This window comes from Ranitomeya variabilis, chromosome 2, assembly GCF_051348905.1.
Source record: "Ranitomeya variabilis isolate aRanVar5 chromosome 2, aRanVar5.hap1, whole genome shotgun sequence".
Classification (NCBI taxonomy): Eukaryota; Metazoa; Chordata; class Amphibia; order Anura; family Dendrobatidae; genus Ranitomeya; species Ranitomeya variabilis.
The window spans coordinates 677,317,267-677,333,132 of record NC_135233.1 but is presented as its reverse complement, the minus strand read 5'-3'; the positions used below and the strand labels follow the sequence as shown (position 1 = coordinate 677,333,132).

At 40.7% G+C, this 15,866-nt stretch overlaps 1 protein-coding gene across 4 annotated transcripts in view; it reads right to left on the bottom strand.

Annotated features, from left to right (window-relative positions):
* Positions 1 to 15,866, bottom strand: part of AHI1 (Abelson helper integration site 1) — a 289,456-nt gene that overhangs the window by 29,058 nt on the left and 244,532 nt on the right. For all 4 annotated transcript variants that reach the window (XM_077289311.1, XM_077289310.1, XM_077289309.1 and 1 more), the window contains exons 21-23: positions 13,985 to 14,053; positions 13,107 to 13,269; positions 12,904 to 13,001 (exon numbers count right to left, since the gene is read on the bottom strand). In XM_077289311.1, coding sequence (XP_077145426.1) covers positions 12,904 to 13,001; positions 13,107 to 13,269; positions 13,985 to 14,053 — 330 coding nt within the window. The remainder of the gene's footprint in view (positions 1 to 12,903; positions 13,002 to 13,106; positions 13,270 to 13,984; positions 14,054 to 15,866) is intronic.

Genomic DNA, 15,866 nt, shown 5'->3' with positions numbered 1-15,866 from the left:
GTAGCACACACGCCCTGGAGCCAGAGTGGGTCCAAAAGGTTCCCTTATTCCATATAAAAAGACAAATAAAATTAAAGCCTGTGATATGTGGGGGAATTCAGTGTGGTAACTAAAAGCTCATGGGCCTTAGTGCACAATATTTAATTTTAGCGGAAGTGTAAGAAGGATAGGTCGACATTGATGCCAATACATGTATAAACATGTAACTATAGAAGTGCTTTTCATTCATCTACTGTCAATATACAATGTCTTATTCTTCTTCCCATTTAGTTAGCATAAATTGACTTATATTTTTAAATCAGTAAATACCTTCCAATGCTGGTGTTCTAATATCCTAATACATTAACACCTAGGATGACCACCCTGCATAATATGTAGCTGCGTAGCAATATTGCACCCTCACAGGCAAAGGCATGCCCCTGTTTGATTAAGATACAATTATTTCAATTGATTAGGTCTTTCCCTTCAAAGCCAATGTCAATATGTAATTCTTAGGTAATTTTATTTGACAACTATGAAAGTACAGCTCAAAGGATTAAGGTTCCTCCTACAAGATAACAAACATCTCGTCAGGGCTCATCAAATTCGTTTGTCCAGCCTAACAGGTTCCAGAAAGCAATGAGGGAAAAAAATGACGACATTTAGATCAAATGTCAACTAAAACGCTTACACGAGTTTCATGTAATTGATCACACACACAATGAGATGAGGTGTAAGGGAGGGATGGTTTGGATCAGGAGCAGTCAAACTTTTTCATTAGATCTACTTTTTATAGTGAAAAAAAATGTATTTAATCTAAAAGGGAACTAGTGATGGGTAGATTGTTCACACGTTCCAAAATAAAGAATTTAATGCTGCTACACTGTTGGTCCCTGCAATCACATGCCATATATGCAAACTTTATGCTGAGGCCAGTGACGGCGGGTCCACGGGAGTGGCAGATAGCAGGGGCGTCGGATCCAAGAGGTAAATAATGATTGTTCCTATATTTTAGGACTATATTTGGTCACGTTCGAATAAGAAAAATGCTTTAGGATCTATTGATCCCCATTGTGAGGTCTACCAGTAGATGGTGATTCACAACAACAAACACTAGTAATGTGCTTTCTTGTACAAGGAGCTCAAAGTGCAGCTATTTGGAGAGTTTAGGTACATATATCCAAGCAGCAATGAGAGCCAAATTTATAGGAAGTCACTCTTTATATATATTTTTGGTGCATAGGAAGAACCCAAAGGGCTGCCAATATCAGACTGTGTAGCACACACATCTCTTAACAAGAGAAATATTAACACCCTGTTGCCAATTATTACATTTATATTTGGAAAAGCAATGATAGGGCAAAAATGGAAATTTTAGATAAAGATGCTGCATTAAACATTAGTTCTAGGAAATACCTTATATGCTCCAGAAAGATCAAGAGTGGTGAAAAGTTCTCTTTAGTGGTACCATTAGAGTTGCATCACTACTAGTGATGAGCGAGTATACTCGTTGCTCAGGTGGTCTCAGAGTATTTGTGACTGATCGGAGATTTAGTTTTTGTTGACGCAGCTGAATGATTTACAGCTACTAGCCAGCCTGAGTACATGTGGGGTTGCCTGGTTGCTAGGGGATCCCCACATGTAATAAAGCAGGCTAGTATCCGCAAATCATGCAGCTGCGGCAAGGAAAACTAAATCTCCGAGCAGTCACAAATACTCGGAGACTACCCGAGTGTGCTTGGTAAAACCTGAGCAACGAGTAGACTCGCTCATCACTAGTCACTACACTTAGGGCTTGATTCATTAAGACTCACATTATACATGCTAATCTGAACCCCTTCAAGTCCGTTTTCACCTTCATGACCAGGCCACACTTTAGAATTTTGACCAGTGTCACTATGTGCTAATAACGCTTGAAAACTGCAATGGATCCCAGTGATTCTGAGAAAGTTATCTGGTGGCATATTATAATTCATGATAGTGTTAACATTTGTTCAATATGACTTGCGTTTATTTGTGAACAAAAACAGAAAGATGACGAATATTTTGAAAATTTCGCAATTTTGAAACTTTTAATTTTTATGCCCTTAAACAGAGAGTTAAGTCACACAAAACAGTTAACAATTAAAATTTCCCACATGTCTACTTTACATTAGCACATTTTTTTTGTTAGGAAGTTAGAAGGGTTAAAAGTTAGGCAGCAGTTTCTCATTTTTCCAACAAAATATACAAAACCATTTTTTTCGGGACCACGTCACATTTGAAGTGACTTTGGGGGGCCAAAAAGTAAATACCCCAAAGAACACCTTTCTAAAAACAGCAACCCTCAAAGTCCTCAAAACCACATTCAAGAAGTTTATTACCATTCAGGTAATTCACGGGAATTGAAAGAAAATTACCATTTTACTTTTTTTCACAAAAATGTAACTTTAGCCCAAATTTTTTTTATTTTTACAAGGCTAACAGGAGAAAATGGACCTCAGTATTTCTTGTGCAATTGCTCCTGAGTGCAACAATACTCATATCTAAGGAAAAACTACTGTGTGTAGGCATTAGGAAAAAACCATACACCTAGAGCAAGGATGACAGTCCCAGAAAAGGAAAACAGAACAGAGTATATGTATTAATATAAATTTTTATTAGTGGTAATGATACATACAATTAAAAAAGTGCACTTGTTGGATAATAAATTAAAACAAGATTGCCAGACAAATATATATAAGCCACATAAGCCTACGGTGTGCCAAAAGGATATAGATAGTAAAATAATTAAATATGTCTCCCTAATGTATAAAAACGTGAGGTAATAACGTTAAAAAGAGGTAACCCTAAATAGGGTTTAGAAGGTGCCAAAGTGTGAAAAAAGTGCCATGTGCAATGTAAAACTAAGTATAAATCACTCAAAAAAGTATATGGTGCTTTACACACAAAGGAGAAAATATATAAAAGGAGACATATACCTTATAGGCCTCACCGTATCCAACAAAACGCACCCCGACGCGCGTTTCGGATACACGACGAAGGATCGTGTATCCGAAACGCGCGTCGGGGTGCGTTTTGTTGGATACGGTGAGGCCTATAAGGTATATGTCTCCTTTTATATATTTTCTCCTTTGTGTGTAAAGCACCATATACTTTTTTGAGTGATTTATACTTAGTTTTACATTGCACATGGCACTTTTTTCACACTTTGGCACCTTCTAAACCCTATTTAGGGTTACCTCTTTTTAACGTTATTACCTCACGTTTTTATACATTAGGGAGACATATTTAATTATTTTACTATCTATATCCTTTTGGCACACCGTAGGCTTATGTGGCTTATATATATTTGTCTGGCAATCTTGTTTTAATTTATTATCCAACAAGTGCACTTTTTTAATTGTATGTATCATTACCACTAATAAAAATTTATATTAATACATATACTCTGTTCTGTTTTCCTTTTCTGGGACTGTCATCCTTGCTCTAGGTGTATGGTTTTTTCCTCATGATCAGAGTGGTTTCCACTCACTCCTATTGTTATCACCAGGGGTAATATAATTGATTATTATTTAGGTTTTATTTATATTCTTTACCCGTTCGTGTGGTTTCAATCTCTGTGTGTAGGCATTGGAGGGCTCGGAAGGGAAGGAGCAGAGTTTGACTTTTTGAAACCCCCCACAAGTGACACCATTTTGGAAACTAGACCCCTAAATGAATTTATCAAATTGTGTGGTGAGCAGTTTGAAACCCTGTGTGTTTCACTAAAGTTTATAACGTTGAACTGTGAAAATTAAAAAATATTTTTTTCCAGCAAAAAATTTTAGTTTTGCCCCAAATTTTTCATTTTTACAAGGGAGCAAAACAGGAGTAAAATGGGCCATACAACTTGTTGCACAATTTCTCCTGAGTACACAGATATATCATATGTGGTTGAAAACTACTTTTGAGACACAGTGCAAACATCAGAAGGGAAGAAGCGCCATATTGGAGTTCATATTTTGCTGGAATGGTTTGGGGGGGTGCCATGTCATATTGGCAAAGACCCTAAGGTGCCAGAACAGCAGCAACCACTCATAAATGATGTCATTTTACAAACTAAACCTCTCAATGAATTCATCTAGGGATGCAGGGAGCATGTTGACACCACATGTGCTTCACACAAATTTATAAATTAAGCGGTTAAGAAAGAAAAATTACATTTTTACAGCTAAATGTTGTTTCAAACCCACATTTTTTATTTTTATAAGGGCTAACAGGAAAAAAATGAACCTCAGTTTGTTGTGCAATTTCTGATGAGTAAACCAGTACATTACATGTAATCGGGAACTACTTTTGAGGCATAGTGCAAAGGGAAGTAGTGCCATAATTTAGTGCAGATTATACTGTTATCGTTTGCAGGTGCCATGACCCATCAGGATGCACCCGTAAATGAAGAGGGCTCTCATCGGTACAGAAATGCCAAACATGAGGATGCTAAATGTGGTTTTGGCACATTGTGGGACTCAGAAGGGGGGGGGGGGGAGCATTTGCATTTCGGAGTGCAGCATTTGTTGATTTCTTTTGGGGATTGAGGAGCTATAGCGCTTTTCCAGAGCCTTTGTACTACCAGTAACCTGGAAGCCCCCTTATAATTCCATTAAGAGATGACGGACTTGAAAGGATTTGCTTTTTTTTTGTAGATGGAGTTGAAGCTTTTATTAGGAACATTTTACATACTGTTTGGGATTTATCCGGGGCTCTAAGTTGAGCACTCACATCAGGGTTTCCATCAAAATCTCTAAGTTCAGATGAAACCCCCGAGGGATCCATTCACTATAATGAGACAGCAGGAGATAGGCTACGTTCACATTTGCGTTGTGCGGCGCAGCGTCGGCGACGCAACGCACAACGCAGCATTTTGTGACGCATTTTTTGCATGATTTTTGGCGCAGAAAAAACTGCATCATGCAGCGTCCTCTGCGCCCTGACAGTTGCGCCAAAATGACGCATGCGTCACAAAACGCAAGACAACGCATGTCCATGCGCCCCCCATGTTAAATATAGGGGCCGCGGCTGCACCCGACGCTGCGCCGCACAACGCTAATGTGAACGTAGCCTTATCCTGGACTCCATCTGAACTCTGTTCAGTGGTGTCTTTCTTTTCATCTGCCTCATAATACGGAATCTTCTATCAGGGATTGTCTGAATCAGGTATTTCAGCGATTTACACGGAAACACAGGCGTAAGCGTTCAGCACAGAGTGCAGGATAAATGTGTGTCTAACCTTACTGTGATCTTTAGGAGGCAGAATGAACAAATTAACAGTAGGTGAAGAATTGGATTTATTTATTTTATACAGCACAAGGAACGACGTAACAGTGATTAGACGACTTTATTCATCGGGCTGGTGCAATTACAGCGATATATAAATTACCTCGATACAGATTTATATAGTTTTTTTTGTTTGGCTGCTGACACACAATAAGGCCGGGGTCACACTAGCATATTGCATCCGATGCGATATGTTAATGACCCTCGGCTCCTGCTCTGCTGCGAGTGGGAGCCAAGTGTCATGCGTCTGTGCTACGAGCCTCTCGCATAGAGCGAATCAGAGCACAGCTGCAGAGGAGGCGGAGAAATTACTTTCTCCATCTCCTTCATTGCCAGGGTCAGCATATAATGCACATCACTCGGATGATATCTGAGTGATGTGCGCTGTCTCACTCGCATCCATAGACTTATATGGGTGCGAGTGAGCCGAGTCTCAGCCGAGTGTCGGTGACAATCGCAGCATGCTGCGATTTCACTCGCACACTGAAAACGGTCGAGGAAAAAAAACGGGGATGTGAGCTGCCCCATGGAAGAATACTAGTCCGAGTGCTATGCGATTTTCTATCGCATATCACTCGTCCGTATTACGCTGTAGTGTGACCCCGGCCTAAAAGACACTTGTTTTTGTAAAAATTCATCGTCATATTTTGAGACCTATAATATTTCCATATTTCTGCTGACAGTCATATTAGGGCTTATTTTTTGCAGGATGAGTTGATGTTTTTATTGGTACCATTTTCAGGTACATGACATTTTATGTTCACTTTATTTTATATTTTTGGGAGACAGAATAAACAAAAAAAAGGGCAATTCAGGAATTTTGTTTTTTTTATGCCGTTCTGTGTGTAGTAAATTTGATAAAGCAGCTTTATTCTTCAGTCAGTACGATTACAGCGATACCAGTTTGGCGCCTTTGGACAATAAAAACTATTTTATTTAGCTTTATTCTGAGAGCTATAACTTTTTATTTTTCTGTTGATGGAGCTGTATATTGGCTTATTTTTTGCGGGACAAGAAGACTTTTGAAGCGATACCATTTATATTTACTGTAAAAATGCATATCTTTCCACATATACAGGTACGCGCTGGGTAATGACAAAAATTAAAGAAAGAAAATGGCAACAAACAGAGATACTTGTATAATTCGGTCAGAGATCACAATAATAAAGTGTCCCAATGCTGCAATAAAAACCGGCAGCTAAATAGGTACAAGGCGGTTTTCCCTACCTTTACTGTTGGTAATTTGCCAAAATGAGGAAGCTGAAATGGTATCCCTCGTCTTCTCCACTGAATCCAAATAGCGGTACGCTTGTAGAAGCTGGTGGCTGCCCCGGCCGGTAGCAGCCACCTAGAACTAACCTTCGATAGGGAGCGGGATCCTGCAATGCCGGTGCCGCGTGTGGTGTCAGCGGTGATCCGGATGGTGTGCAGGACCTGCGTGACGTAGGCGATCACGTGACCGCTCACACAAACCGATGGTGAGTACGGGGTGCGGTAAGGATGAAAACCCACGTGACCGCTCACACAAACCGATGGTGAGTACGGGGTGCGGTAAGGATCAAAACCAACGCGTTTCGGAGACGCCTGTCTCCTTCCTCAGGGTTAATCCATGCCCCGTACTGATGATCCTTATATAGCCTCTCCTATTATTAACTCGTTACTGGAAGCCAAACAGTTCCACTCCAATATTAAGTCCTCTTGGTGTAATAGTGTCCAGAGTAAAAATCCATTCAGTCTCCATTCTGGACATCGCTTTAATATAATCCCCACCTCTCCAGTGTTGTTGTACCGTGGCTATGCCTTGTATTTTCATCTTCCCCGTTTGTCCGCTGTGGTATTCTATAAAGTGTTGGGAAAGTGGATGTCCCAAAAACTTCTTTTTAATATTGCGGATATGTTCGCTAATCCTGATTTTTAGCGATCGTTTGGTCCTCCCCACATAGTTTTCCACAGGGGCACTCTATGTAACACCACAGATAGCCCTGTGGTAGAACATGTAATAAAATCCCGAATCTGTATTAACTTTTCTCCTCTTTTAATGCATGTGCCTTTTTTAGTGGACACCTGTTTACATACATTACATTTTCCGCAAGGAAAAAAACCTTTTAATTTAGTATGAAAAAGAGAGGATTTTATTAAATGGGATTTATTTTGAACCGTGGGGGCAATCATATTCCCCAAATTTTGGGATCGTGTATATACAAAACGGGGCTGATTAGTGATTTTCTCACCCAGGATTTTATCATTTTTCACAATATGCCAGTGTTTCCTGAAACAAAAACAGGGGTTTTCAACGCAACATTTTTACTGCCAAAAGAAAAGGTTTTGGCTAATGAAAAAAAATGCTTCATGTGAACATAGTCTTACTCTGAAACGCTATGGCTATCTGTGGTGTTACATAGGACTGCAGGTGACATCTACTACATTATCTGTTCCCAGAGAGTTATCACTGTGTTATCTGCAGTGTTTAAAAAAATAAAATAAAATTAGGAGGGGGTTGGGGGGCAACTCTGTCTTGGGCTCCCAATCTTTTCTGACTCTAGCAACACCCCTGCGTACAGTTAATAGTAGCAGACCCATTGGCCGATATAAGGCCCCTAAATGTGGGGCCACAGTGCAAGCACTGGCTCCAGGCCCTTCCACCAACTATATCTGCATCCTGCTCATGTAATGTAACCTATATGCTTGTGTGATTTTACAATGTTAGCATTTGGGGCCCCACTTTAAACTTTCGCCTAGGGCCCCTCTTTGTCTAAAACCGGCCCTGCATGGAGGCTCACACTATCATAACATTTAAATAAAGTTGGCTTCTCCCCAACAGACTATACCTCACCTGTTGGAGCTAGGCTTCCTCAGTTTTGTGAGACAGCATTAGGAGGAGAAGAGAAAATAATTAAATAATTAAGGCAAGAAGAAATATAACTGCACGTCCAATCAGGCATTCGTCTCATTTGGGGGGGGGGGGGGGGGGGGGGACACACAACAATGGAAAGTTCTAAACCTGTCCCTAGTGTGGCAAATAAATATACTGTTACACCCATTATTCCACCATAACTCAAGTGAAAGTCTGGGCTACTGCCGCCTGCGTTATCTTCCTACCAAGGCTTGCATCTGCAAAAGCAAAAGTGTGGACACAATAAAACTTACAAAATGAATGCATCAATGTAAAAGTAGCTGCTTTACAGAGCTGCAAAGCCAATAGTTGATGACGATCTGCCCAGGAAGCTCCCACCACACACGTAGGGTGTGGTCTAATTCTAATTGGGGCCACCCTGGATTTAGCTCCATAGGCCTGGATAATAGCAGTCTTGATCCAGAGGGAAACGGTTGCTTTAGAAGCGGCTTGACCCTGCGAGGGCCCTCTGGTATAATAAACAAGGAATCAGATTGCCCTAATGAGGCGGTGACCGATAAATAGTACCTTATAGCTCTAAGGCTATGTGCACACGTTGCGGATTTGCCTGCGGATCCACAGCGGATTGGATGCTGCGGATTCGCAGCAGTTTTCCATCCGGTTTACAGTACTATGTAAACCTATGGAAAACAAAATCCACAGTGCACATGCTGAGGAAAATACCGCGCGGAAACACGGCGGTGTATTTTCCGCAGCATGTCAATTCTTTGTGCGGATTTCGCAGCGTTTTACACCTGCTCCTCAATAGGAATCCGCAGGTGAAAAAACGCAGGTGAAATCCGCACCAAAAAACTTAGGAAATCCGCGGTAAATACAAAAATGGTGCGGAAAAATCCGCACACGAATCCGCAACGTGGGCACATAGCCTAACGATGTCCAATCTGCACAGAGCCTTTTCAATAGGATGAAATGGTGCTGGACACAAGAAAGGTAAAATAATGTCTTCATTAAGGTGAAAACTCGAGACCACCTTAGGGAGAAAAGAAGAAACTGGCCTCAACACTATCTTATCCTGATGAATAATAAGATGAGGAGTGCGACAAGACAGAGCCACAAGTTTCGAGACTCTCCTAATAGAAGTGATGGCTAAAGGGAAAGCTATCTTATAAGAAAGAAAGTGTAGAGATCTCTCTGATAAGCTCAAAAGGTGGAGCCTGAAGAGCCTCTAAAAGAAGATTCAGACGCCAAGGATCCAGGGGAGTTCGATAAGGTGGTCTTACTTGTGCTACTCCCTGGAGAAAAGTCGTAACCTGAGGTTTAGATGCCAACCAAATCCCTCTGAAGCAGAATAGCCAGTGTGGATACCTGACCCTTGATGGAGTTAAGCGCCAGCCCTGCCTCCAAATCAGAGTGTGTATGTGTGTGTGTATGTGTGTGTGTTTGTGTGTGGGAGTCGCCCGTCCAGCACTGACCTTCCTTTTGCCAATGGACCAGGAGAGCCTAGCCCCTGATCCAGAAGGACATCCGGTGTGTGTTAATCTAAAGGTAGCTCTCCTGGAAGACCTTTGGTCTAATCTGCCAAACCGACTTGTCCGGTGCTAGAAACTGAAGGGACGGACATGTAAGGCCCCACGCTTCCGAAAAGGACAGCTGGCACTGGACTGAGGAAGCAAGGTGCTTCTGCCGCATGTAGCTTCTGAAATGATCTTCTCTAGCCTGGTTCCAAATAAACGAGAGCGTGGAATGATAGTCCTGTCAGCGATCATTTTGAAGCTAGGTCCGCCCCACACACCTTGAGCAACAGCATTTTGCCATGCAAATACTTGCCACCTGGGCAGAGAACTCCTCCGCTGAACAGCAGTACTTCCCTGCCTGCGCAATCTGATCTGCCATCTCAGCTGATTCCAAATCCTAGGAACCAGACAAAAAAAAAAACTTTGTCGCAAATGTTTAGCCCACACCATCACTGCCTTGGAGACCCAAGTGCCAGAAAAGGCTGGGCAAAAGTCAAAACCTAGAGTGGTCAGCACTAAGTAGAGTGGTTACCTTCAACAAGTGATATACCGGAGTGTCTACCACTGTTGGAGTAGACCAAGAGGCCACCTGCTCTGCTGGATAGGGACAGAACACCTCCAGAAAACTACGCTTTTGAAATTGTTTGTCTGGGTGTTACCACGCTCTCTGTAAAACCTTTGTAAATTCCTCATGGTTAGAAAATGATCTAGACACGCACTTACCCCTCCTACAAAAACAGCTTCAGACAGTGATAGAAAAAGGGCAGAAAAAAAACTAGAAGAGTCCACTAATTAGTGACACAAAACTGTTGAGTGCTTAGTATCAGCCCCCCCAGCAGCCTACCACATCCACACTGCAGGAATTTTTTGCCCCTGTAAGCGCTTGCTATCTCACGAGGAGAAAGAGATCAATGAGCTTCTATGCCCCACACCACTTAAAGGGAATCTGTCACCCCCCAGGCGTTTTTAACTAAAAGAGCCACCTTGTGCAGCACTAATGCTGCAATCTGTCAAGGTGGCTCTTTTAGTTCAGGTCCCTGCAAACGCTGAAATAATCGCTTTTATAATGTGCCCCTCATACCTGAATTTGTCAGGGGGGCATGTCTTTTCCCCCCTGACACAAATGCCTCCCAGCCATCACTAAATACTCCGCGCGCCGGGGGGCGCCTCCACTTCCTTCATTAACGTCCCCAGCGCCTGCGCTGTAAGTTTTTATTCGGGCATGCGCAGTTTGCGCTGCCCTTCGAACTTACAGCGCAGGCGTCGGGGACGTTCATGAAGGAAATGGAGGCGGTGCTCGGAGGCCCTGAGTGATGGCTGGGAGGAGTTTGTGTCAGGGGGGAAAAGACATGCCCCCCTAACAAATTCAGGCATGAGGGGCACATTATAAAAGCGATTATTTCAGCGTTTGCAGGGACCCGAACTAAAAGAGCCACCTTGACAGATTGCAGCATTAGTGCTGCACAAGTTGGCTCTTTTAGTTAAAAACGCCTGGAGGGGTGACAGGTTCCCTTTAAAAGGTGCCGTGCCGTAAGATGTAAGAGGAAGGTACAGAGCGTGTTTGTTAGGTAATCCGCACAAGTTGAGGCTGTTTCCCAGCCGCAAATCATGCAACCGCGTGGACTCGAACATAATATACGAGCACTCCCAGATGCTCGGATAACACCCGAGCATGCTTGGATAAGATGTTATCTGAGCACATTCGCTCATCACTAGTTAGCACCTAACCTAAGTCAGACCTTTGCCTCTAAATGACACTACAAAAAACTGAGGGAGCCTGATGCCAGGAGGTGAGATATAGTCTGCTGGGGAGGAGCCAATTTTATTTAAATGCAATAATAGTATCAGCCTCCACATGGCAGCAGACTTCGTTTCAGGAAATCCACATGCTTATTAAACACGATGAATAGACTCAAATCCTATATTTTATATTGAAGCATCTAACGAGCTTATGCAAAAGGGAGGAGGGTCAGGGTCAGCTATGACATCGCCTTTTGTGATTGGTGATCCTGTTTCATCAGCTGTGCATAGAGGTGTTACCTCTTTTTGTAATCCTATGTTATGAAGCATTGCCAAATTCTCTTCCTGAAAGATCAGGAAGTAGGTGTCCAAAAAAGTCACAGAGGCGCGTGTGAAAATGACAAGATTATATATATTTTTTTAATAAAGGGGAGGATGATATCAGGGACTTACAATGAATTGTAGGGTGGGGAAGGATGCTATACAGGGACTTAATACTACCAGACCAATAGAGTTTCATAGGGCCATTCACATTCACACATACATGACATTCAGGGATCTGAGTATGAGATCCAGAGTATGTCCTATTCTAAACTGATTTTGAAGATCAGAATAGGACATACTCAATGGGTCTGTGCGATGCCCAAGAAAACCGATAATTCACACAAATGTTTGAATGTAACCTTATAATGTATAACACTGTTCCTTAGTATATAGTGTACTTATTATGTATAGCACTGACACTTATTACATAGCTTCCTCTCTTATTTATGTATAACATTGTCCCATATTACATAGCAACCTCTCTTATGTACAGCAACAAGCCTTATACACACACTATATCTGATTTATAGCTTTGTAGCGATAAAAGGAGAGGAGCCCAGACACATTTCATGCACTAGGGCCCCAAGCTGTCAGTACCTGCCCCAGGTGTGTTACAAACTACTTTGTATTGAAAGTAAATACCAACAGAAAAAAACACATAAGGTGCATATCACCTCATAAAATATAATGTTTATTGAAATTGTAAAGTTAAAACAAAAAAGATAAATGCATCAAATAGAACAACAGAGTAACCCAAAGTCATGCCCCCAGATGAAGCTAGGGTGAAACGCAAGTTGTGGTGCCAGAACCACATGTTACACTAGGTGCCTATTTTTTTTAATTTATTTTTGAACACTTGTAGTTCTACTTTGGCTTAAACTTTCTGTTATTGACTAGAACTGTTCACATAGAGATTAGAGCTAATTTGTAAAAAGCATACTTATCCTTTTTGTTTCAAATTTACAATTTCAATAATCATTTTATCTACCTTATGTCTTATTTTTCTGTTTAAGGAGTGTCTTAAATTATGAAATTCTGATTTTATTCTCTCGTGAGTTGGTTCTAATTTGTGTTCAAGGTACTAGAAATGTGGCCCAATCGTAAGAATTTAGAGGAAAATCTGCTCATCAATGAAATGGCCACTACTTTACAATGTTACATACAGTATATTTTTCTGTTAGTAGTAAAGATATTTACCATGACAGCATTGTGTTCAGGATGATCAGCTTGTGACTGTTCATGGGGACCAGGATAGTGAAATTTAGATGTTGTGGGGTTGTCATAGTCATGTTGGACTGAAAAAAAACAAAACATGACACTATTAAGTTTCCAAATCATTTCAGATGCATGGAGCAAAATAATCAGTTAAACCAATATTACTTTCTATTGTATGAACTTACGTTCAGCAGCCACATAGTTTGCTGGAAAGTAACCCTGATGTCCATTCTGTAGACTGCCAAACCACCAATTGTCATTATCTTTGTACAACACATGGATAATGTCACTACGTTGGATGCTTAGTTCATCTGATCTATGTGCAGTGTAGTCATATAGAGCAATCACCTAGAGGGGAGATAAGACCACCACAATGTTATCACATTCATGCCACAAAGGCACCCCTTACCATATACTTCCTCTCACAGTAAAACAGCTGAAACCAAAGCTCTACCTTGGTAGAAACCCAGGCTTTGTAAACTTTTACTAAAGGAATCAAGGTGGTGGGAACACAGACGGAGACATATGATAATAGACTGTGGGAACTACGAGAAATGGTTTTGCACACTAATCATACCAACTACTGTACCAATTTCAAAACAGCTGCTTATTTATTGATTTATGAACTTGACACATAAAGTGAAATTATTTCCTAGAATGCAAAAACACCACAGGGTGACACTTGGGAAACTGTTAATGTGACAAAGGCATTTAACATTTTCATTTCTGTTGGACCCTAGAAATTAGAAAAGTAAAATCATGATGGCTCTACATAGCTGTGTAGTTCAATATTTAGTGATGGAAGCTTTTGACTAATCAGTGTTTGATTTATATCAATCATAGATTGATCCTACATTTCACTTTTTTTTTTTATGAACCAACTATAAACAAGATCTCTACCACTATATTCTTCCTGATATGTTGCTATTTTGCCTTATAGTTGGCCACGTTTTGTATGAATCATAAGCATATCCATACAGTTAGCACCAAATGTCATTAATGAAGACGTTTAATTACTAAGTAATACTCAACATAAAGAAAAGTGTGAATAGAGGATACTCACTGTCTCCTGGACTGGTAGAATACTGTCAGCTTCTATTTTTAGTGACGAAACCTTTGCTTCTAAATTACTCTAAAATTATTGGAAAAAAATAAGAAAATAAAATTATGTATATGTATTTATCACCCCATAACGCTGAAATTGCAATACCAAGAAGGAAAAGTCATGTGGATATCAAAACAGAATCATTAGACATGCTAATGATATGCAAATGATTAAACTAAATTTTTATATATTTCAAGTATGGAGTATGAGCACCAGGCTCAGACATACACACCTTATCATTTGATGGTAATCTCAGAAATGTTCCACCACACTGAATGCACCTTGCTATGCAAATCATCAAGATCCTCTGTTAGCAGCTTCCTTTGTAATTGCTGGCCAATGACATCCCAGATGTACTCAATGGGAGTCAAATCCAGAGACACTGCAAGCCATGGTAGGCATTGATTGGGCCAAGCATGCAGCACACATTAGTAAGAGCAACATGCGGTCCGGTTCTTGAGACACTTTAGCGAAATAGTATTACCACTTATTCCACTACCAAATTAATGTAATGCCAAGTTGCTAGTGTTCATGGAATGAAGACTAGAGGGATCCGGTTACTGTAAAATACACCAGACCACATCATAATCTCAATGTGATGTTCCCTCGTGAAATTCTCTTCATGACATTGCCCAGGTGGTATCAAATTTGAAGAATAGTGCTTAACGAACCATTTGGTACTGGAAGTAAAATTAGACTTCACATAGCAAGACTAAAGAATGTCTACACAAAAACATCAGAAGACGTTTGCATGACACTTGGCTACTGGCCAGATGTCCAGCTACAGGTGATCCATTGACCCATCTGCTCTCAAAGGCTAGGATGGTATAGTTTTTCAACATGACAATGCCAGATCACATTTTGCTTATACTACTGTGAGCCGTCTGTGTGGCCTCAATGTGCTTCCCTGGTCTGTAGCTTCTCCAGACTTGACACCCGTCAAGCATATCTAGGATGTCATTAGTTGGCAATTGCACAGGGAGCTGGCAGCAACTGAGGTAGCCAAGGTATGTAAGGTCAATGTAAGTCAATACTGAATAAACAGAATCAACCTCTACTGGAGGCTGCAGGTAACCAGGATATTTTCTATTAGATCTATATTTATGTATGGGATTGGAAGCTCTGTATCAGACATATGGTGCTCTGACCACTCTAAAATTATATTAAGAAACAAATTGAACCCATTTAGATAAAACACAAAATAGCATTTAACTGTAGATGTTTACTTTGCAATAGATTTTCTACAATGAAACAAACTAAGGTTGGATGCTTAATGGACAAAGACGACCACTTTAAAATACTGTGCAATCCTTATAAGACTCAAATTAAATATTTGGCTGCTTATTTTCAGAAACAGAATTGCCCATGACTATGTCTACCATTGCAGCTTAACTCTATTGAAATACAGCTGAGCTGCAATATCACTTACCACCTGTGGTTACAGGGGATGCTGTTTTAAGAAGGAAGTCAAATTTTCCTAATACTGGATAACCTCTAAGTAGGGGTTGCAGTGGTGGGCTGTTAACAATGACCTTGACCTTTGTCAATCCATCTGCCACTTGAAAAATCAACTAAAGCAAGTTATCTGGAACACATTAGGTTCCGACAAAAGACTTACAGTCTCATTCAAAGGGAACTTGTCACGTAATATATGTAATCATGTGTTCTAGAGCTAGCAACTTCTATTTTATTCTGAAAAATCTGTGTTCTGGTTAGTTCCAAGTTGGTGATCCTACTTTGTAAGTAAAGGCTATCTTTGTATGTTACAGGGAAAGCTATCAATTACTTAGTAGGACCACCTACAAGATAGGACAAAAGGTCAGGGATTTTAGTAACAAAT